Below are 20,175 nucleotides of genomic sequence, written 5' to 3' on the forward strand. Positions count from 1 at the left end.
CGTGGGTGCAGGGGTCGTCGCTGAGAGGCGAGACGCAAGGGCTCAAAAGGAACCAGATTTCAAAAGAAGGACAGAATTACACAGTCTGATTGCTTTGATCACGGTCAAGCATTGCCCATACAGTTGCCGGTATTGGCCGTGTGATTTCTCGAGAGTGTTTTTATGTCGTAGCTCTGAAACGCGTGTCGCTCTGTCCTGTCCCCTGTCTGTGTGAAAGGCACTCTCGGTTCGGAGGCTCCTATGTGGTGCAGGGACTGAAGTCCATCGGAGACAAAGACATCATCTATCACAAGGGCCTGCACAACGTGAGTGTCCCGACAGTGGGGAACCCCTTTTTGACCAAAGAGCCGTATGGATCTGTTGGGGGGGGGAAAAAACTGAAAGAAAGGATATCTGCAGGATTCAAACCCTTTTCTATGCCATTTGGCACCAAGCTGCACAGTTTAGTTCTGTGCTCGGGCCTGGTTGCGCTTAGCGAGTGTGTGATAGTGCTCACGAGGGTTTCCGGACTCCAGGCCTCGCAGTCCGGAGACCTGTACGTTCAAAAAAGCCGCACGTTTGAGAGAGGGGTGAAAGCGATCCACTCGGTTTAACTGGATCACTCGGTTTGGTCTTGCTGTAGCCCGACTCTGTTGGCGGTTTAGAGACGTGGAGACCTTGCCGGACCCTGCAGACTGCTAGGGCTGGAGCTGGGCAGCCCGCTCAGCAGTAACAGTGCCTCTCGTGTGCCGGCTTGCTGCCCACACGTGGGCGGCGCTTGGCCTGCCCTGCGCCAGGCTTTTGTAAATACGGCCTGTTGGGATACACAGGTCCCCCTGCGCCCGTGTTTTGAAACGATGATCCGTCGCCACGTGTGCCCTAAGGTTGCCCTCTCGGCCTTTGCCTGAGCTCACTGCCCGCCTCCCTGCCCCTCCTCCCGCAGTTCAAGAACTACAGCCACGACGCCGGCAAGGCGGCCCGCAGGGTGCCCAAGCGCCAGCAGCGGGCGCGGGACCCCGAGGGCGCCCGGCGGTCGGCCCTGAACGTGCGCCTCTTCCTGCGGGAGTTCTGCCTCGACTTCCTGGAGAACTGCTACAACCGCCTCATGTACCTGGTCAAGGTGAGGAGCCAGGGCGTCTGGAGAGGCAGGGCCGGGTCGCAGTGTTCGTAGGCCCTAGGCGCTTTCACGCCGAAATGTGCAAAAAGTGGGGTAAACGCCAATTGTATTACCGCGATTGACACAATGCACTTTAAACTATTGTGACGCTAAACCCCGAGATTGATGGAGCGAGTCGAGGGACCTTCACTTCGATACTTCTAGTGTCTAGAACAGCCGCTAGATAGCGTACAAGTATTGATTTGGAGCACCTAGAGTCGTGGTGTTTCGGCTCGTTTCTCGTGAGCCACTAGCGTTTCCCTCCTTCATAGGCCTCTGTGCCTGCAGTGCCTAATGGGAAATCCGGTACTGTGGAGAGGCGAGTGTGGGAATGCCGACTGCAGCGGCAGTGCAGAGCAGGAGGCCCGTGAGGCTTGCCCACTTGTCCGAGGGCTTCCAGCACCGTATGAGAGAGCTGCTCCAGCCCTCTGTGCACCGCTGAGCTGTGCTGTGCGCACTGTGGGCTTGCAGTGCGAGGGAGGGGCGGGTGGTGACATACGGGACACGCGCGTCTCCTGTGCTGCTGTAGGGATCACACCAGGAAAACGGTGTCGTTTGCCGAAATGATGCACCTTAGAAAAAAAGGCGGCTCCAGGTGCCTTAAAGGAAAGGATGTTAGGCATGGTTCAGTTTTGCTCTCTCACCCTCTTGCGCCCCCTGCAGGACGGGCTGATGCGGGAAAAGGCGCAGCAACACGATGAAACGTACTACCTGTGGGCGCTGGCCTTCTTCATGGGCTTCAACCGCGGGCACAACTTCCGCCCGGACCTGGTGTCCGAGACCATGTCCATCCGCACCTTCCACTTCATCGAGCGCAACCTCACCAACTACTACGAGATGATGCTGACCGACCGCAAGGAGGCCACGTCCTGGGCACGCAGGTCAGCCGGAGGGCTGGGGCCTAACAGGGAGCAGTCATTAGGACCAGCAGAAGGCAGCCTGTCTGCAGTGTGCTGGCCGGACACGACACTTCAGTATCTTCAACCTTTAATAGTTCTTGAATGCGAATCGTTTTAAGCAGTTTTGCTAAAAAGTTGGAGCTCGTTGCCCATGTGACCTGTTCCCCCAGGATGCACCTGGCCCTGAAGGCGTACCAGGAGCTGCTGATGACGGTGAACGAGATGGACCGCTCGCGCGACGAGGGCATCCGCCACAGCGCCTCGGTCATCAAGAGTAAGAGCCCGGCCGCTGGCTTCCCGCTGTCCCTCATCGATTCGAATCGCGAACGCTTTCAGTGGGCGGCGTGTTTGCAGTAATTTGGACGCTTGATACTGTCGAAGAAAAGTTTAGAAGTTGTCGCAGAAAACTCTTCTCTCAGGTTAGGTGTGGTCAAGCAGAGTCCTTTATTCATGCGCATGGGGAGGATATAACCGTGCAGGCCTGAGAGCAGCCTCTCATACAGATCTGTGAGTAACCTCTCCACCGAGATGATAAGTGCAATGAGTTTTATACAGCAAATTCACACAGGAAAACTCATTCTAAGTTTCCATATTATGAGTTGTTTTTCTCTCTACAAACATTTCTTTGTAATTGACCACTTTCTTCTTAAGAAGCAGTTTTACCTTGTATACAGACAAAAGGAAGTATATAAATAAAAGATGTGAAATGATCTAGACACTCTGCTGTTGTAGCGTTAATATCAAAAAGTCAAATAATATGCTTGCAATTGTTCTTTCATACTGTTGCTAGGTAAAAGGCATTTTTCAAAGCCAACTAGTCACTATCTTATACATTTTAAGAAAGGTAAATGCTAAAATTCTTCCTCAATACCCAGGAAAGAAAGAAATCATACATTTCCCCCCCGTTATAACTCCTAGTGAGCTGAGTAACGGTGTGCTTTTTTTCGATGATTCATTATTGATTTTGTTCTACCGGTCCTTCCTTGAATCTGTTCTAACTTTTACCCTGATCTGCTGGCTTGGCAACCTGAAATCTGAGAGGCAAGGACAGGCTGGGCAGCCTTGTGAAAATATGGCAGAAGGTCACTGGCGCTGATCTTCCAGCCCTCTCCTCCAACTGTCACTCACACGTTTTGCGTAAAGCAAAATCCATCTGTGACGATCCTTCACCCCGCCTTGTTTCATAACTTCCAGTTACTCCCATCAGAGCGCAGATACCGACTCCCCAGCTCCAAAACCAACAGATTCAAGTTCTCATTCACACCTGTAGCCGGATCGTTACTTGACACTTGACCTGCTGTGTAAATGTGTGAATATTGTTGTCCCTGTCGTTTTCTTCTTCTGTCCGTCTGCACACCAACACTGCTGCTGTAAAACAACTCCCCCCACCAGGGATAAAAGACATTCTCTCTCTCTACTTCCATAACGGTGCCAGAGCTTGATCTAGTTTGCAGCCCTCGTTGCTGATTGCTCAGCAGTGCTGCCCCTTATACTATGCAGCGAGTGTGAGACAGCAAAGCCTCCAGTGGTCTCTTCATCCTCCTCCAGCTCTGTTCCGGCTGGCAGCTTTAAGTCTCTCAGCTCAGTGCTGGAGTGGAGTGCCAGGCGACTGACTGTGCTGCTCTCAGGGCTTGGCCATGCCTGTGTTATCTGGAGCCCGATCTTCACACAGAGCGGCAGAAAATGGAGCTGGGGTGGCCCTGCCTCGCAGGATCGGATTTTTTTGGTCGAGTTGGAGCTCAGGCTCGGTTATAAATTTCTTCCAAATGAAATAGTTGTGTTGTCCCAGACAGCAGTGATGGCAATAAAGCCTCAAAGGGTCTCGACACCAGACAGTTTTTTTTCCCCTTGCTGTGTGTATGGAGCCCGAATAGTCTTCTTTCTCTCCGGCGCTGTGTTCAGGCAACATCTTCTACATGATGGAATACCGGGAGATCTTCCTGACGCTGCTGCGCAAGTTCGACGAGACCAAACAGCCGGGCTCCTTCCTGAAGGACCTGGTGGAGAGCACCCACCTGTTCCTGCGCATGCTGGAGCGCTTCTGCAAGGGCCGCCGGAACCTGGTGGTGCAGGTGGGCCGGAGGGGGTGGGGCAGGGGGTGGGGTTGGGTGTGATTAAGGGGTGGGGCTGGAGACGGGGTCATCGATAGGGCGGGGCATCTGCCTACCTTTGCTATGTAAGTGTTTCAGATGAAGCCAAAAAATAACTGCAGAAGAAGTAATAAATATATTACAGACTTCAACACTTCTACTACAGCATGGCTGCGTTACTGAACAAAACAGCCTGTCTGAGTGCAGGGTCTCAGCTAGAGCCACTGGCACTGTTCCCCACGTCATCGGGGCCCTCTGACAAGCAGCCATCCTACTGGCGCTCGAACCCTGAGTTTTCCCGGATCTGCAGGGTGTTTGCGTTTCTGATTGGCTGCTCTCTTCTTCTGCAGAAGAAGAAGGTGAAGAGGAGGAGGTCAAAGGGCAAGAAGAAAGCTGCTGTCTCAGTGCAGCGCTCCCCCGAAGCCCTGGAGGAGACGTGGCGGGTGGTGTCTGAGGAGATGCGAGCTGCCGGCTTCCAGGTCAGCATCAGGGGGCGGGGGCAGGGGCGGGGGGTGTCCGGTGCGGGCCGTCCATCCTGCCTGCACTGTGACTGACTGCACGCAGTGTGCTCTGCTCCGTTGGTCTTTGGCGGCATCGGATACACAGGCCATGCAGGAATGTGCCAGTTACTCGCTCGTCAGGAATACACTGCAGTGACGCACCCTGTCTGACACAGGCTGTTGAGACAATTGTCCAGCCAGACCTTGAGTGGTTCCCCCAGTGTGATTCGCGTTAAAAATTCACTGCATGTTGGCTAAATCCTAACTTATAAAAAAATTGCAGAAAAGCAATGGAATGGAAGCTTGCTAGAATCTAAGTGCAGGATTGACAAAATCTGCTGACTGTTCTGTTCCCTGGGGCTTCAAAGTTCGCTGTGAACCTCTTGCCTAAACTGCAGGTGGAGGCTTTCTGTGAATGTCTGATGGGGGTGTCTGGTAAGGTTTTCTTCCTGCGCCTGTGTTCCTGCAGTTGTCCGAGTCGCTGACGGAGAGAGCCGTGCCGTTCGATGTGGCCTCCGAGGTCCCGGTGGAGGAGCAGAGGGCGGACGCCCTGGTCAAGATCCAGGACTCCCTGCTGGCCCGGCAGGGGCCCGAGGCTCTGGCACTGCTCAGGGCCGCCAGGTCAGAGGTCACCGGAGTCGTGTCCGGTCCAGTTGGACTTGTCAGAAGCACAATTTTATTGTGCCAAATGCTGCCTGTCTTTCTCTGTCCCTCAGTCTCTTCCTCTCAGGTCCGGCCTGTCCTGTCCTGTCTGCCACTCTCTCCTCTCTCCCTCCTCTCTGGCCTGTTTTGTCTGCCCCTCTCTCCTCTCTCCTCTCTCCCTCCTCTCTGGCCTGGCCTGTCCTGTCCTGTCCTGTCTGCCCCTCTGTCCTCTCTGGCCTGTTCTGTCCTGTCCTGTCTGCCCCTCTGTCCTCTCTCCCTCCTCTCTGGCCTGTCCTGTCTGCCCCTGTGTCCTCTCTCCCTCCTCTCTGGCCTGTCCTGTCTGCCCCTGTGTCCTCTCTCCCTCCTCTCTGGCCTGTCCTGTCTGCCCCTGTGTCCTCTCTCCCTCCTCTCTGGCCTGTCCTGTCCTGTCCTGTCTGCCCCTCTGTCCTCTCTCTCCCTCCTCCCTGTCCTGTCCTGTCTGCCCCTCTGTCCTCTCTCCCTCCTCTCTGGCCTGTCCTGTCTGCCCCTCTGTCCTCTCTGGCCTGGCCTGTCTGCCATTGCTCTCTCTCGTGGTCTTTAACAGGGAGGTGTGGCCGGAGGGGGCAGTGTTTGGATCAACTGACGTGGAACCAGAGGAAGAGCTTCAGCTGCTGAATAAGATTCTGTTTGCCAGTCTACCTAGTAAGTGTCGTCCACGGGTACATCATCGGTCTCCAGAGGTGCACTGTACGGAGTCCAGGCTGTACAAGCCCTGAGTGGAATTGAAGCAGAACACCAGGGTCAACCCCCCTGGCATCTGTAAGGACCAAATAGCCAGGACCTCTGTATAATGTCTCATCCGTAGGCTGACGCCTCTTACAGAACAGTGTCCCCAGTCACCATGCTGTGTCCTTGGAGGAGGAACGTCTTTACCTCTAAGTCCACAGTCAAAGTAAAGGCTTAGTAGCCACTGAAAATGTAGGACTTCTTTAAGGACCAGAACAGGATTGGAATGGTCACATGAATGACCTCATGAGTTTAATTACCCAGGTTGATTAGGAGGCGACAGGGCGTCTCTCTCGGGGGAGTGGAGCCAGGTGTTCATGGGAAATCTTCAGCCAGCAGCCCCGCGCGCCTCCGTGCGGAGCTCAGCGACTTGACCCTCTGCCTTGTGCCCAACAGGACCGGCCCCTGCTGAGCCTGCCGAGGAGGAGGAGGAAGAGGAAGGGGGCGGAGAGGGCGAGGAAGAGGAGGAGCTGGAGTCCGTGCGCGTTTCAGAGACGGAGTTCAACTTCCTAGACTTTCTCAAGAGGTGAGCCTGGAGCACGGGGGTGAGGGAGGAGCTGCGAGGCCGGGACGGAATTTAAAGCCTCCATCCCGTCAGCACGGCCTGTGTTGTTGATTGATCGAGCCTCTCCTCCCCGTGATTGTTGCCGGAGGCGTTAGTGAGTTGCTGTGAATGAAAACGTGACGTTCCTGTGCCTGTTGGTGGGCCGCTGCCGTAGAATCAGAATGACTGTGTCTGTACTTTTGTCCTCGATCCCTCTCCGGTGTCAGGTGACACACCGAGCTGGTGAAGGGCGCGGATGCAAGTCAGGGGTTAGATCGCTGTAGGGAGAACCGATTTAGCCCTCTTCCAATGAGGCATCGGAGAGACAGATGGCAGGAGGAGACCCTTGAGGACTCCAGGCCCAAGGAGTGCCCCCGGCGCAAGTCTGGATCGGAGCCAGCGCTTCCTGCACTCCAGGAGGGGGCCAGACCTCGCCCTGAATTCTGTGATTCTTAGTGATGATGCAATGTAGGCCTCACTGAAGCTTGTCCTCCCTCGATTCAGTGCCAGTGAAGAGGAATGAAGCCATGAGCTGTGTGCAGCGCGATGCTTTTGAGTTCAGTGCCGATTAGGAAACTGCAGACGGCGATGGCGCAGGGGCCCCAGGTGGCTCTGTGAGCCAGTACATCAGATTAAAACACCTCAGACCGCGCTTTTCTCCTTGATTGTCTTCTGGATTCTATGTGCATTTCTCTTTTTCTTTTCCTGCACCGCTCTTTTCCAGTTAGAAGTCAGCCTAATTATATTACTGTTTTGTCCATCTGTGTGTGTATACTGTACGTGCCTCAGGGTTGGGGTTAGGCCTGCATAGAACTGGGAAAACAACATCAAGGCAACTTCGGACACTTCAGCTTGATGATTTCTTAAATGATACACACCTAAGTGAAGGTGGCTCAAAATTCAAGTGTGCAGCTGTACATCTGCCCATACAGATGAGCTCTGGTGGTGCAAGCTGTCTTGTGTTGAATCTGGTGGAACCTGAAAAGGGGCAAAGCGCTGTACAAGAGGACATTTCTGCGAACAGCACGGCGGTTTTCCAAACAGGACTGGACGCCTCTGGACTGTAACCTTTCTCGCGATCTGGGGGGGTCGCCCGACAGTGCTTTTCGGTGGGTTTGAAATTCAGGGGGGTCGCGAGCCCCAGCCCTGACTGCCGTCTTCCCCTCAGGTTCGCCAGCCCCAGCGTCCTCCAGCCCTACCTGCTGCTGTTGCGGAGCTACGCTCGGAACAGCCCCCACACCAACCACTGCGTCGTGCGCATGCTGCACCGCGTGGCCGTCGACCTCAAGATGGAGGCCCTGCTCTTCCAGCTCTCCGTCTTCTGCCTCTTCAACAAGATCCTGGGGGACCCCGCCGCGGCTGCCTACCAGGTTTGGGGGAGGAGGGGGGTGTCATGTAGTGAAGACACAGCTGTCCTGTGTCTGTAGCAGCGGGATGAGTGGAGGGCCTGTGCCCACAGCTGTCCTGTGTCTGTGTCTGTAGCAGCAGGATGAGTGGAGGGCCTGTGCCCACAGCTGTCCTGTGTGTGTGTCTGTAGCAGCAGGGTGAGTGGAGGGCCTGTGCCCACAGCTGTCCTGTGTCTGTGTCTGTAGCAGCAGGGTGAGTGGAGGGCCTGTGCCCACAGCTGTCCTGTGTCTGTAGCAGCAGGATGAGTGGAGGGCCTGTGCCCACAGCTGTCCTGTGTCTGTAGCAGCAGGATGAGTGGAGGGCCTGTGCCCACAGCTGTCCTGTGTCTGTAGCAGCAGGATGAGTGGAGGGCCTGTGCCCACAGCTGTCCTGTGTCTGTAGCAGCAGGATGAGTGGAGGGCCTGTGCCCACAGCTGTCCTGTGTCTGTAGCAGCAGGATGAGTGGAGGGCCTGTGCCCACAGCTGTCCTGTGTCTGTAGCAGCAGGGTGAGTGGAGGGCCTGTGCCCACAGCTGTCCTGTGTCTGTAGCAGCGGGGTGAGTGGAGGGCCTGTGCCCACAGCTGTCCTGTGTCTGTAGCAGCGGGGTGAGTGGAGGGCCTGTGCCCACAGCTGTCCTGTGTCTGTAGCAGCAGGATGAGTGGAGGGCCTGTGCCCACAGCTGTCCTGTGTGTGTGTCTGTAGCAGCAGGATGAGTGGAGGGCCTGTGCCCACAGCTGTCCTGTGTCTGTAGCAGCAGGATGAGTGGAGGGCCTGTGCCCACAGCTGTCCTGTGTCTGTAGCAGCAGGGTGAGTGGAGGGCCTGTGCCCACAGCTGTCCTGTGTCTGTAGCAGCAGGGTGAGTGGAGGGCCTGTGCCCACAGCTGTCCTGTGTCTGTAGCAGCGGGATGAGTGGAGGGCCTGTGCCCACAGCTGTCCTGTGTCTGTAGCAGCAGGGTGAGTGGAGGGCCTGTGCCCACAGCTGTCCTGTGTGTGTGTCTGTAGCAGTGGGATGAGTGGAGGGCCTGTGCCCACAGCTGTCCTGTGTCTGTAGCAGCAGGATGAGTGGAGGGCCTGTGCCCACAGCTGTCCTGTGTCTGTAGCAGCGGGATGAGTGGAGGGCCTGTGCCCACAGCTGTCCTGTGTCTGTAGCAGCGGGATGAGTGGAGGGCCTGTGCCCACAGCTGTCCTGTGTCTGTAGCAGCAGGGTGAGTGGAGGGCCTGTGCCCACAGCTGTCCTGTGTCTGTAGCAGCAGGATGAGTGGAGGGCCTGTGCCCACAGCTGTCCTGTGTCTGTAGCAGTGGGATGAGTGGAGGGCCTGTGCCCACAGCTGTCCTGTGTCTGTAGCAGCAGGGTGAGTGGAGGGCCTGTGCCCACAGCTGTCCTGTGTCTGTAGCAGTGGGATGAGTGGAGGGCCTGTGCCCACAGCTGTCCTGTGTCTGTAGCAGCAGGGTGAGTGGAGGGCCTGTGCCCACAGCTGTCCTGTGTCTGTAGCAGCAGGATGAGTGGAGGGCCTGTGCCCACAGCTGTCCTGTGTCTGTAGCAGCAGGGTGAGTGGAGGGCCTGTGCCCACAGCTGTCCTGTGTCTGTAGCAGCAGGGTGAGTGGAGGGCCTGTGCCCACAGCTGTCCTGTGTCTGTAGCAGCGGGATGAGTGGAGGGCCTGTGCCACACAGCTGTCCTGTGTCTGTAGCAGCAGGGTGAGTGGAGGGCCTGTGCCCACAGCTGTCCTGTGTGTGTGTCTGTAGCAGTGGGATGAGTGGAGGGCCTGTGCCCACAGCTGTCCTGTGTCTGTAGCAGCGGGATGAGTGGAGGGCCTGTGCCCACAGCTGTCCTGTGTCTGTAGCAGCGGGATGAGTGGAGGGCCTGTGCCCACAGCTGTCCTGTGTCTGTAGCAGCGGGATGAGTGGAGGGCCTGTGCCCACAGCTGTCCTGTGTCTGTAGCAGCGGGATGAGTGGAGGGCCTGTGCCCACAGCTGTCCTGTGTCTGTAGCAGCAGGGTGAGTGGAGGGCCTGTGCCCAGAGCTGTCCTGTGTCTGTAGCAGCAGGATGAGTGGAGGGCCTGTGCCCACAGCTGTCCTGTGTCTGTAGCAGTGGGATGAGTGGAGGGCCTGTGCCCACAGCTGTCCTGTGTCTGTAGCAGTGGGATGAGTGGAGGGCCTGTGCCCACAGCTGTCCTGTGTCTGTAGCAGCAGGATGAGTGGAGGGCCTGTGCCCACAGCTGTCCTGTGTCTGTAGCAGCAGGATGAGTGGAGGGCCTGTGCCCACAGCTGTCCTGTGTCTGTAGCAGTGGGATGAGTGGAGGGCCTGTGCCCACAGCTGTCCTGTGTCTGTAGCAGTGGGATGAGTGGAGGGCCTGTGCCCACAGCTGTCCTGTGTCTGTAGCAGCAGGATGAGTGGAGGGCCTGTGCCCACAGCTGTCCTGTGTGTGTGTTGCAGGAGCTGGTGACCTTCGCCAAGTTTGTGCTGAACAGGTTTTTCGCCCTGGCGGCGCGCAACAATAAAGCCTACATAGAGCTGCTGTTCTGGAAGAACGTGGGCGCTGTGCGGGAGATGACGGAGGGCTACACCAAGCCAGGAGAGGAAGACGGGTACGTTGTGACTCTGAGTGACTGTGGATCTAGGGAGTACACCTCCGGAGAGCAGCAGCAGTTCCCTGACTGCGACGTCATGGTCTACTTGACCGGTGAAAAACAAGGCCGGTCGCTCACACTCACTCAGTCTCTCCCGGTTTCTCAGGGGTAAGAAGCAATCAAAGTGGACTCCGGAGGAAGAGGAGGAACTGAGACAGCTTTACCTGGAGCACCAGGGCTGTGAGGGTGAGTCTGTCTGCCTGTGTCTCAGCCTCTCCCTCTCTCCTTATACACGGTTCAGTTTGTCATATACACAAGTGCAAAGAAAGGTTTATGTGTGCAAAAAAACCTCAGTGTGAGGCAGTGGTATTATTTGTTCAGTCCAACCTGAGCTCCTTTCTTCTGTCATTCCTCACGCCCTGCTTGAGTTTCTCTTGCAGCCTGTCTCTCTGCCATTTCCCCCACCTCTCTCTCACTCACTCCTGTCTCACTCTGCCTTCCCTCTCTCACTCACTCCTGTCTCACTCTGCCTTCCTTCCCTCTCTCACTCCTCTCACTCTGCTGTCTCCTCTGTCTCTCTCTCTCGCTCGCTCCTGTCTCACTCTGCTGTCTCGCTCTACCTTCCCTCTCTCTCTCACTCCTGTCTCACTCTGCTGTCTCCTCTGTCGCTCACTCCTGTCTCACTCTGCTGTCTCCTCTGTCTCTCTCTCTCGCTCGCTCCTGTCTCACTCTGCTGTCTCGCTCTACCTTCCCTCTCTCTCTCACTCCTGTCTCCTCTGTCTCTCTCTCACTCTCTCCTGTCTCACTCTGCTGTCTCACTCTACCTTCTCTCTCTCTCACTCCTGTCTCACTCTGCTGTCTCCTCTGTCTCTCTCTCGCTCACTCCTGTCTCACTCTGCTGTCTCCTCTGTCTCTCTCTCTCGCTCGCTCCTGTCTCACTCTGCTGTCTCGCTCTACCTTCCCTCTCTCTCTCACTCCTGTCTCACTCTGCTGTCTCCTCTGTCTCTCTCACTCGCTCACTCCTGTCTCACTCTACCTTCCCTCTCTCTCTCACTCCTGTCTCACTCTGCTATCTCCTCTCACTCTGTCACTTTCTCTCGCTCGCTCCTGTCTCACTCTGCCATCTCTCCCTCTCCCTCTCCCTCTCGCTCAGCTGCGGACCTGGTGGACACTCTGCTGCCCCTCCTCAGGAACCCGTCTCGGACTCGGCGGCAGGTGGTCAACCAGCTGGTGCTCCTGGGTCTGGTGGACAGTGTGAAGGACCTCAAGAAGGAGAGGTGAGGCTGTCCGGGCCCGGCGCCGGCCCCGCTGAGCAGCGCGCGCAGCCCCGCTCACCTGCCCCCCTCGCTCTCCCTGCAGGAGGGGCACGCGGATCGTCCTGTGGACGGAGGAGCAGGAGCTGGAGCTGCAGACTCTGTTCGAGGAGTTCAAGGACTCGGACGGTGCGTCTCCCCGCCTGCTGGCGTCTTCTGGTCAGATCGCAGCCCCTTGCCCAAAGAGGGGGGAGAGCGGGCTGCCGAAAGCCTCCTGTTTCTCCCCTGTGTCCGGAGGGTCCTGTCCCCGCGAGACCCTTTACTGGGTCTTACGGGATCATCGGAGCAGATGCTAAGCACAGCTGTGCTCTTGAAAGCACCATTGTTTGCTTCTCCCTTGGATAGGTTTTTGGGTTTTGCTTTGGGGTTAATTTAGAACTGTTAAAGCTGTGGCACCTGGAGCCCAGGTCTCAGCAACTTGGAGAAGGCCAGGCCTGGCCAGTACAGTACAGGTCAGTATGGGGACCAGCGGGCTGTTTCTTCTGGGTTGTGCTGTTGGTTCTCCAGCAGCAGGCGGTCTTCCCTCTCTGGAAGCCAGCAGGGTGATGAGGGAGCTGTGCTGTAGCACGCTCCATCTTTCAGACGTGACCTTAACCTGCCCTCCTGCCTCCACCTGAGACTCGACGGCTTTCAGAGCACATCTTCCACGAGCAGGGTTTAGAAAATCTGGCTTTCGGAAGCCCTGTAATCCGGGTTGGTGTCTGTGAGGAGGCTGTTGTATCCGCGTCTTGTGACGGCGCCGACGCCGCTGTGTTCCAGACATCCTGGGGAGCATCCTGAAGAAGCTGACGGCGCGGCGCTCGCGGGCCCGCGTGGTGGACAAGCTCCTGAGCCTGGGCCTGGTGTCGGACAGGAAGGAGCTGTACAAGAGGAGGCGCCGGAGAGCCGCGGGCAAGAGCTCGGGCATGGTGAGGTCACGCGCTCGTGCACACCTCCGCGCCAGCTCCCTGCTCCTGCCGGAGTTCTGGGAATCGGCACGGCTCCAGCCCGGAGTAGACAAGTTTGAAGAGAAAGACTTTCTGCCAGAATGTTTCTATTCCTTAATTGACACCGTTTATAAGGGCACAAAGGTGTGTGAGAGCACATCTCCTGCTCGCTGAGAATGTGCTTTTGTTGGCAATACAAGTGACCGCAAGGGTTGAACTGACGTCTCTTCTTCCAGATCAGACGGGAATCCCTCCACAGGGATTGCTCAGGTCCACCATGCCCACCGGCCAGACAGGGCTGAGGGCCCCGATCTGACCAGTCTGCTCACGGCGCTGTCTCTCTGCTCTCAGACCGAAGAGGAGTTTTTCTCCGACCTGGCTGGGGCTACGCAGGAGGAGCTATCGGAAGAAGAGGCGGAGGCTGAGGAAGAGGAGGAGGAGACGGAAGAGAGCGACGAGGAGGAAGAGGAGGAGGGGGAGAGGGACGGCGGGAGCAGGGCGGCGCAGAGCCATGGCGCGAGAGATGGTGGCCTGCAGGTGCTGGCGCGAGCCGCGCAGCAGGAGGGTGAGACGGCCGCTCCCCATCGCCACGTTCCCAGAGCACGAGGGGAGGGAGAAGAAGGCGTTTGTTCTGTGTGTTCTTAAAAAAAAAATACTCGCTGATCCAAGTAAAGTGTACAAACTGCTCTTGCTTTTTTACCGTTCTGGGGTTGCAAGCGATTTTGCGGTAGAAAGATTGGAACCTGGGGGCAGACAAGACCGTGCTGAATCCTCTCTGTGTGTGCAGGCTTGTCAGGACCCCTGCTGTGGCTGCAGAACTGCCTGAACAGAACAGCGGACGACCGTGAGGAAGACGGTGAGTCTCGTTAGCCTGAGTATACCGTGGCCATTCAGCGATGCTAACGTGCTTTGAGAGTGTGTTGCGCACTTGTCTTTGTTTCCAGAAGGCTTCCTCATGGTCTTATCGTGCAGTCCTGAGCCTTAGAGCCACAGAGCAGATCGTATTACTGTGCTTTACTGGTGAATAAGAATGGAAGCAGCTACACAAGAAAGCCGTGCTAAAATGGAGAACAAGACAGGCCCAGTCTGTGTAATCTGTGAGGGAAACTGTAGCAGGAGTGGGATAATTAATTCCTTTTATAGCGCTTTTCTGGGCACTGCACTTGAGCACTTTACAGGTAATGGGGAATCCCACTGCTACCACCAATGTGTAGCCCCACTTGGATGATGCAACAGCTAGGTGATTGGTTTGAGCTCCCCACACACCAGCTTCAGTGAGGAGGAGAGCAGAGCTGGGATAGTGCCATGCAGTCCGACTCGAGGGCATGTGGACCGTGAAGAGCACAGTCAGGATGCCCCCCCCCCTCTTCCCCAGTCCAGTGCATGATGCCAGTATCCCTCTTTCCCTCCCTGCTCCAGGACTGTCCCAGCCCGTGCCGCTGGTCCCTCTCACCGAGGAGAACGAGGACGCCATGGAAAACAGGAGCTTCCAGAAGCTGCTGCGCAAGCTGGGCATCCGCGCGCCCGCCAACGAGCAGGTAGGCCTGGACGGGGAGCCACATCGGCCAGTCGGAGAACAGGGGGAAACAGGAAGTACCAGACCGTGAGGCGTCAGTGATCAGTTGCCCCGTGACTAGGAAGAAATAAATCTTGAAACCGGGGATGAGGTCTTCTGGCTGGAGAAGAAGGAGAGGTTGGTAAAGTGATGTGAACGGGAATGGCTGTATGTGTGGTTCCAGAGTAAGCAGGCCTCATGCGTCAGCATATCATCAGAGTGTCCGGTCTCTGTGCAGCTGCTGGCTGGTGGCGACGGGCCTGCTGCAGTGGGTGAGGGTGGACAGACCTGACAGAAGGGTAATACTCTGTGCTGATGAGACGTTCTCCCCTCTCGTTGTCAGGAGTCGTTCTGGAGGATCCCAGCAAAGCTGAGCCCGGTCCAGTTGAGGGCTGCAGCTGCCTCCCTGTCCCGGGAAGAGGGGGCTCCTGGGGAGGAGGCAGGGGAGACAGAGAGCCTCGCGGAGGAGCAGCGGGACTCCGCCGATCACGAGCAGAGAGCCCAGGCCCTGCGCGCGCTGTTGCTCGCTCGCAAGAGGAAACACCACCTTGCTCACGACACAGGTGAGTCTCAGCCCCTCTATAGACAGAAGAGTGTTCCAGTGTGCAAAACCTCAGTCTCGGGGAGTCCTTTTCTAAGTTGGTATGAAAGAAGTCCTGTTTTAATTCGGCTGTACTGTATTTCCAGTCTGTGTGCACCAGTGAGGAATGTGGGACTTTGGGACCCCAGTAGAGACCTCCTGGATGTTGCAGGCTGATAGTTTCACTCTTGCCCTGTCTTTCAGATCCTCACTCCCCAGCAGAGTATGCAGAGCGAGTCCCGGAGGTCACCTCCGACAGCAGGAGCCCCAGGTGAGTGTCCGCCCTGCGGGGGGCCTGTTTGTGAGTGGGCTCCGAGTGGGGTAGAGTCGGGGTGGGTAGGTTCACTGTGTGCCTCCTGAAAGCTGACCCGTGGCTCTCTCCTCTCGCAGAGCCCTGCAGCAGGGAGACCACAGCAAGCTGCCTGCGAAGAGGAGCCGGGCTCTGGACAGCGACGAAGAGACAGGTACAGGAAAGTGCACAGCAGGAGCTGGTTGGGCTCTTAGTGGAGCTTGATGAGCCCGGGATCTTGTCCAGGTGGTTTCTGGGAGAAGCCAGGCTAGCCTGTTCTGTCTTGATTGCTTCTCTTCGTGTATTAGATCAGTTCAGTTCAGAAATGCTTATTTGCATGTATGCTTAATGTCTTTGTATTGGAGCATACATGCAAATAAACATTTCATTGCACTTGTGCATATGACAACAAACTGACATTGCACATCAGGAAGGCTTGTTCAACCTCTGATTGCAGTAGCTGCCCAGATCATGTTTCCTGCTTGTAGTTCAGGTTTGGGAACGCCGTGGGTCTTTCGGAATGTAGCGAACTGAAAAAGTCTCTCTGGAGAGCATGGCTGGTCGCCGGGTCCCGGCTCTAGGACACACGGGGAGCAGCGGTGTCTTGGGTGCCTCAGATCCCTCTCTGTCCCGTTTTGCAGAGGAGAACGGCGACGCCTCCGTGCCGATGGATGTGGGGGGCGGCGATCCCGATTCCGACCCCGAGGGGTGCGCGGCCCCGGCTAAGCGCCGCCGCCAGAGGGCTCTGATTGACGATGAAGACGAGGACTAGAGCTGAATCCCGGCGAACCAAAGATCAGCAACCCTTTTTTTCTTTAACACCGTTCCAACACGTGGGTCTCATCTCCACCCCCCTGGAACACCTAGACGGGGGGTTTCTCCTGGGCCGTTCTGGCCCCTGGCCCGTGTGGCTGCACCAGCCTGGGCTCCAGTCTCGGCTGCGGCTCTTGTCACAGAATTAACGTGTTTTTCTATCCTGTACTCTCAGTGTGAATGTCAAAGGTCGTATTTCTGTACTGTCACAGGAGAGTGGCACTGATGGTACTCGAATGTCTTGCTGTTGGTTTATTCTACCAGTGGCCGTGCTGTGTTCTCTGTACAGACTCCTCTGCCCTTATGGCGGTCTGTCCTCGCGCCGATTTCCTGCTGGAGCCTCTGGGCCGGCGCCGCTGTCGTCTGGGTTGGCGCTGCAGGTGCAGAAGATCAACCGCAGTGCAGTGACCCAGTAACCCGGTTACCTTGGTCCTTTGGCAACGGCTGGCGTCCCGTTTTTACAGTCTGCACTTTTTCTCCAAGGTCCCCTAATGGAGCCTGGAAGCGGGAGACAGCACCGCCCTGTGGTTGAAAACGGGTACGGCAGTGTGTTGCATACATGAATGTCGAAATGAGCTGGATTTGTTGGCTGCAGTGCTCCTGCCTTTAACGGACCTGCTGGCCTGGCAGGTGATTGGTTTGAGTTATCTTGACATCTTCATGACCATACAGGTCACAAGAAAAGCTCAGGCGCCCCTTGACCAGGATCTGTTCTCATCGCTGGGGCTACTCTCTTGTTCCTACTGTTGGCTGCAGAAGACCAAACGTGTCCTCCCAGAGACAGCTGTAATGAACTAATGTCCAAAACCCTGAAATCTTTCTCCTGCCGAAATCTTCGCAAGGTTGTGTGTGCAGCAGCTCTGTACCCAGTGCAGTCTGGGATAGAAAGCTTTAGACGGGAGTTTTTTTTTTTAGTGCATTTCTCATACTGTAGTTCTGGGGAAGAATGTCCTCATGGGATAGAGGTGTTGGGGAATCGAGTGAGTTCTCGGGTTCGCTGGCTTCATTCTGACGTGACTTTAAAAACACTGCTAGCATGAATAATATTTGAAGATATACCCCAGACGAGTGCCCTTGACCATGCGCAGGCCCTGTTGATGCACAGTTGCTCCCGGGCCTGTGCTACGTGGTTCCAGTCCAGTAAAGGCTCTCCTGCTGGGGTTCGAGTGACCCGTGATGGAGGGGGTGCATCAGAGCACTAGGCCCACCTCACACAGGATTCAGGGGCATTTTCAGTGCGACTGTGTTGCTCGTGATAATGAGTCAGGTGGTTTTAAATGTGACTGAAGTCCACTAGCTGATTTTTAGGGGTGGCATTTGTAAACTAGGTGATTCTTTACAGAAATAAAATTTCAATGGGTACTGTGGGTGCCTTGCTTTCATCTTTCACGAAAGGAAAGCACTCCTCTGACATCAGCCAGTGATTTCACCGCTGTGACTGTCTTCTACCAAATGTGTTGGCACTCCAGGAAGCTGCTGTAAGGCCACTGGCCGAGCCTGAAACCCTCAGTGGGAATGACTGAGCCCGCTGGCGTCTCTCTCTGCTGCCGTGAGAGGTGCAGGTCAGGATTGGACAGCCCCGCTGCTGGGAAGCCAGTCATGTGCAGCTGGTTAGGATGGAGACTCAGAAAATGAGTGACAAGGGCACCCCTCCTGTAGATGGGAGCGACTCTGTGCATTTCAGGCACGCAGTGGGCACCCGGCACACCCTGCTCACGAGCCGCCCTGCACTGATGGGCGTGCCTCCGGCTTACCCACTGTGATCCAGCGTGCCAGTGGCCCTCCTGCAGGGCCAGTACGGGGTCGTGAAGGCGACCGAGCTGCCTGCCTCTCACCCAAACAGCCTCTTCTCAGGCTGCAAAGGAACAAGTAAAGGTTTATTCCCTGCTGAAAAGAAACCCAATGTTTTTGCTGTGGAGCCCTTTTCAGGTGTGTGGGAAGCGTTAGAAGGCTCCACAGCCGAAACGTTGGGTTTCTTTTCTGCTCTTTTCAGCAGGGAATAAATCTTTACTTGTTCCCTTGCAGCCTGCGCACGCTGACGCAGCTCCCTGCTTGAACCTCTTCTCAGGATCCCTGCTGTGATGAACTCCTCTCGGTGCGACAGTGTTGCTTCGGGGTTAGAGGGGACCTCGGGCTTTCCGCTTGTTAGAGGCTTCTGAGCCACAGACCCCAAATCTCCCCCCCCACATTACCACAACCCCAGGCAACTGAGCCCTTAACTTCAGCCCTCTTAAAGAACGTTTCCATCAGTGAACTTTTATTCCTACAACGTTGGATTCGCGTCTCCCTCCGAAGCAGCGGGCCCGCTGACGCCAGCGTGGAGAGCTCTGGGAGAAGTGACTGGGCGGAGGTTCGAGGACCCAGTGAGCCCTCGTCCCAGGGGACGCTTCTACAGCCGTCTCGTTATTGTTCAGAGTTGACGTCGTGTACCAAAAACGAATAAAAAGAAGTTGGAAGACGAAGGCCGCGTGTGTGTCCTTTGTGTTGAATGTGTAAATCTGAGAGTTGCGGATGAAGAGCAGTGTCCCGCTCAACGGCGATCTCGGTTGCTGCTTCCACAGGGCGATGCGGTGAGGTGGTCGTGTTTGTTGCCAACAGAGGAGCAGGTGCACCCATATGCTTGTACCTGCGAAACAATGCTGAAATAATGGGGCTGTGCTTACACCTGGCTGTGGCCTTCAGCCGTGCTGAAAGGTGGGCAGGCACTTTTCTGTGTGGGGAGATTTATTCCAGCCCATCTGCCCATCCGTTTTCTATACCCGCTTCTTCCAATTCAGGGTTGCAGGGAAGCTGGAGGTTATCACAAGGCGGGGTACACCCTGGAAGGGATACCAGTCCTTCACAGGGCTCGCGCACTCACAGTGGGGCCGGTGTGAAATATCGGGGACTGTGGTTGTGGAAATCCACACAGCTGCAGGGAGGACATATAAACTCGACTCTACACAGCACCCCAAGTCTGGAATTGAGCCCAGGGCTCCAGTGCCATGAGGCAGGAATGCCCATCCCTGTGCTCCCGTGCCACCTTTGTCCCAGTCGAAGTGAGAAACTTCAGCACTGGCAACTTCTCCTGCTTGTGAATGGATGTGTGGGTTTGTTAACCGCAGGTGGAGCGTCTGCGTAGAAGAGCACTTGTGCAGCTTTGTAAATGTCTGTCCAAAGGCAAAATAGGAAAGGTCGCTCATCTCCTGCGGGTGTGAATAAGAAAGTGGGCTGGGCGGACAGTGTTCTTAGTCTGCCACCAGAGGGCGCACATTCCCCTCCCAATCAAAAATCCCGGTTTTTCGATCCGACTCGGCACAGTCCGGGATGGCCTTTCCCTTTCCTTTGAGCATAAGCATAATCTAGTTTGGGGGCTACAAGTGGAGAGGGTCAGCCAAAGGTCACAGGAAGTGAAAATGAAGTTCCTGGTTCAAGTCCCAGGAACTTCTTTTGATCTTTGGCCATGACCTTTAAGTCATGATCACCCTGTACAAGGTGCTTCATCATCCTCGTTCTCTCTCTTTCATATGAGACCTGGAACGGAGATCCTGCTGTCAGTAGCTCTGTATCAGTGTGTATGTGTGAGTAATTCACCTCTTAGTCACAGGCAGCCTGCTCTGTCTGTTAAATGGCAATTCAGAATAGGTAGTGAACCTCACCCTGTGTTTGCACTGTGCTCAGTGTTTATGTGGGTGTTGTCATAAACTGCTGGTTCCAGCGAGAGCACAGCTGGGCTGCGGTTTCTGGCTGTGTTCCTATCGGCCGTCTCTGGAGTACCCCGAGTGGAAGCTGTCCAGCTGGTCTGGTCAGGCTCTGAGGAAGGCTCTGGTCGGCCTTCCTCCTGGCTGCCGTTTCCTGGGGAGAACTGGGAATGTGTTCCAGATCCACCAGGGCGGCTGGGTCTTGGTCTCGGTCCGTGTGTCAGGGGGAGAGACCGGCGGGAAGATCCAGATGTTTCCCATCAGGGTCCACTCTCCCCTCTACCTTCCCCAGCTGTGGAGGGCTCTGCACATCTGGATTGCATTAAGTACTTCCTGCATGGGCTGCGCACCCCCCCTTCCCATGAGCCCCTGAGAGAAAGGGTGTGGGTGGGGGTGGGAGACGGGGGGACAGGGGGGAGATGTCAAAACATGATCACAGCCGGGGTCCTGCGAGATCTCCAGCAACACCCCGCTCTCTGGTCATGAAGA

The 20,175-nt window shown here is 56.1% G+C and overlaps 1 protein-coding gene across 6 annotated transcripts in view; it reads left to right on the forward strand.

Moving 5' to 3' along the window:
* The window catches only part of timeless (timeless circadian clock), a 28,638-nt gene extending 10,170 nt beyond the window's left edge, over window positions 1-18,468 (forward strand). For 5 of the 6 annotated variants that reach the window (XM_069178644.1, XM_069178647.1, XM_069178642.1 and 2 more), the window contains exons 9-30: window positions 218-305; window positions 923-1,099; window positions 1,799-2,016; window positions 2,205-2,308; window positions 3,937-4,106; window positions 4,475-4,603; window positions 5,094-5,245; window positions 5,850-5,947; window positions 6,428-6,557; window positions 7,744-7,945; window positions 10,397-10,548; window positions 10,697-10,776; window positions 11,684-11,807; window positions 11,890-11,972; window positions 12,603-12,751; window positions 13,121-13,334; window positions 13,557-13,625; window positions 14,189-14,307; window positions 14,668-14,887; window positions 15,109-15,175; window positions 15,295-15,368; window positions 15,835-18,468. In XM_069178644.1, the coding sequence (XP_069034745.1) occupies window positions 218-305; window positions 923-1,099; window positions 1,799-2,016; window positions 2,205-2,308; window positions 3,937-4,106; window positions 4,475-4,603; window positions 5,094-5,245; window positions 5,850-5,947; window positions 6,428-6,557; window positions 7,744-7,945; window positions 10,397-10,548; window positions 10,697-10,776; window positions 11,684-11,807; window positions 11,890-11,972; window positions 12,603-12,751; window positions 13,121-13,334; window positions 13,557-13,625; window positions 14,189-14,307; window positions 14,668-14,887; window positions 15,109-15,175; window positions 15,295-15,368; window positions 15,835-15,965 (2,950 nt within the window). In that variant the 3' untranslated portion in view covers window positions 15,966-18,468. Of the gene's footprint in view, window positions 1-217; window positions 306-922; window positions 1,100-1,798; window positions 2,017-2,204; window positions 2,309-3,936; window positions 4,107-4,474; window positions 4,604-5,093; window positions 5,246-5,849; window positions 5,948-6,427; window positions 6,558-7,743; window positions 7,946-10,396; window positions 10,549-10,696; window positions 10,777-11,683; window positions 11,808-11,889; window positions 11,973-12,602; window positions 12,752-13,120; window positions 13,335-13,556; window positions 13,640-14,188; window positions 14,308-14,667; window positions 14,888-15,108; window positions 15,176-15,294; window positions 15,369-15,834 lie in introns of those variants that run through there. The other variant, XM_069178651.1, reaches the window with a different exon arrangement.
* Window positions 18,469-20,175: the final 1,707 nt, after the last annotated feature.

This window comes from Lepisosteus oculatus, chromosome 1 (genome assembly GCF_040954835.1).
Source record: "Lepisosteus oculatus isolate fLepOcu1 chromosome 1, fLepOcu1.hap2, whole genome shotgun sequence".
Lineage (NCBI taxonomy): Eukaryota > Metazoa > Chordata > Actinopteri > Semionotiformes > Lepisosteidae > Lepisosteus > Lepisosteus oculatus.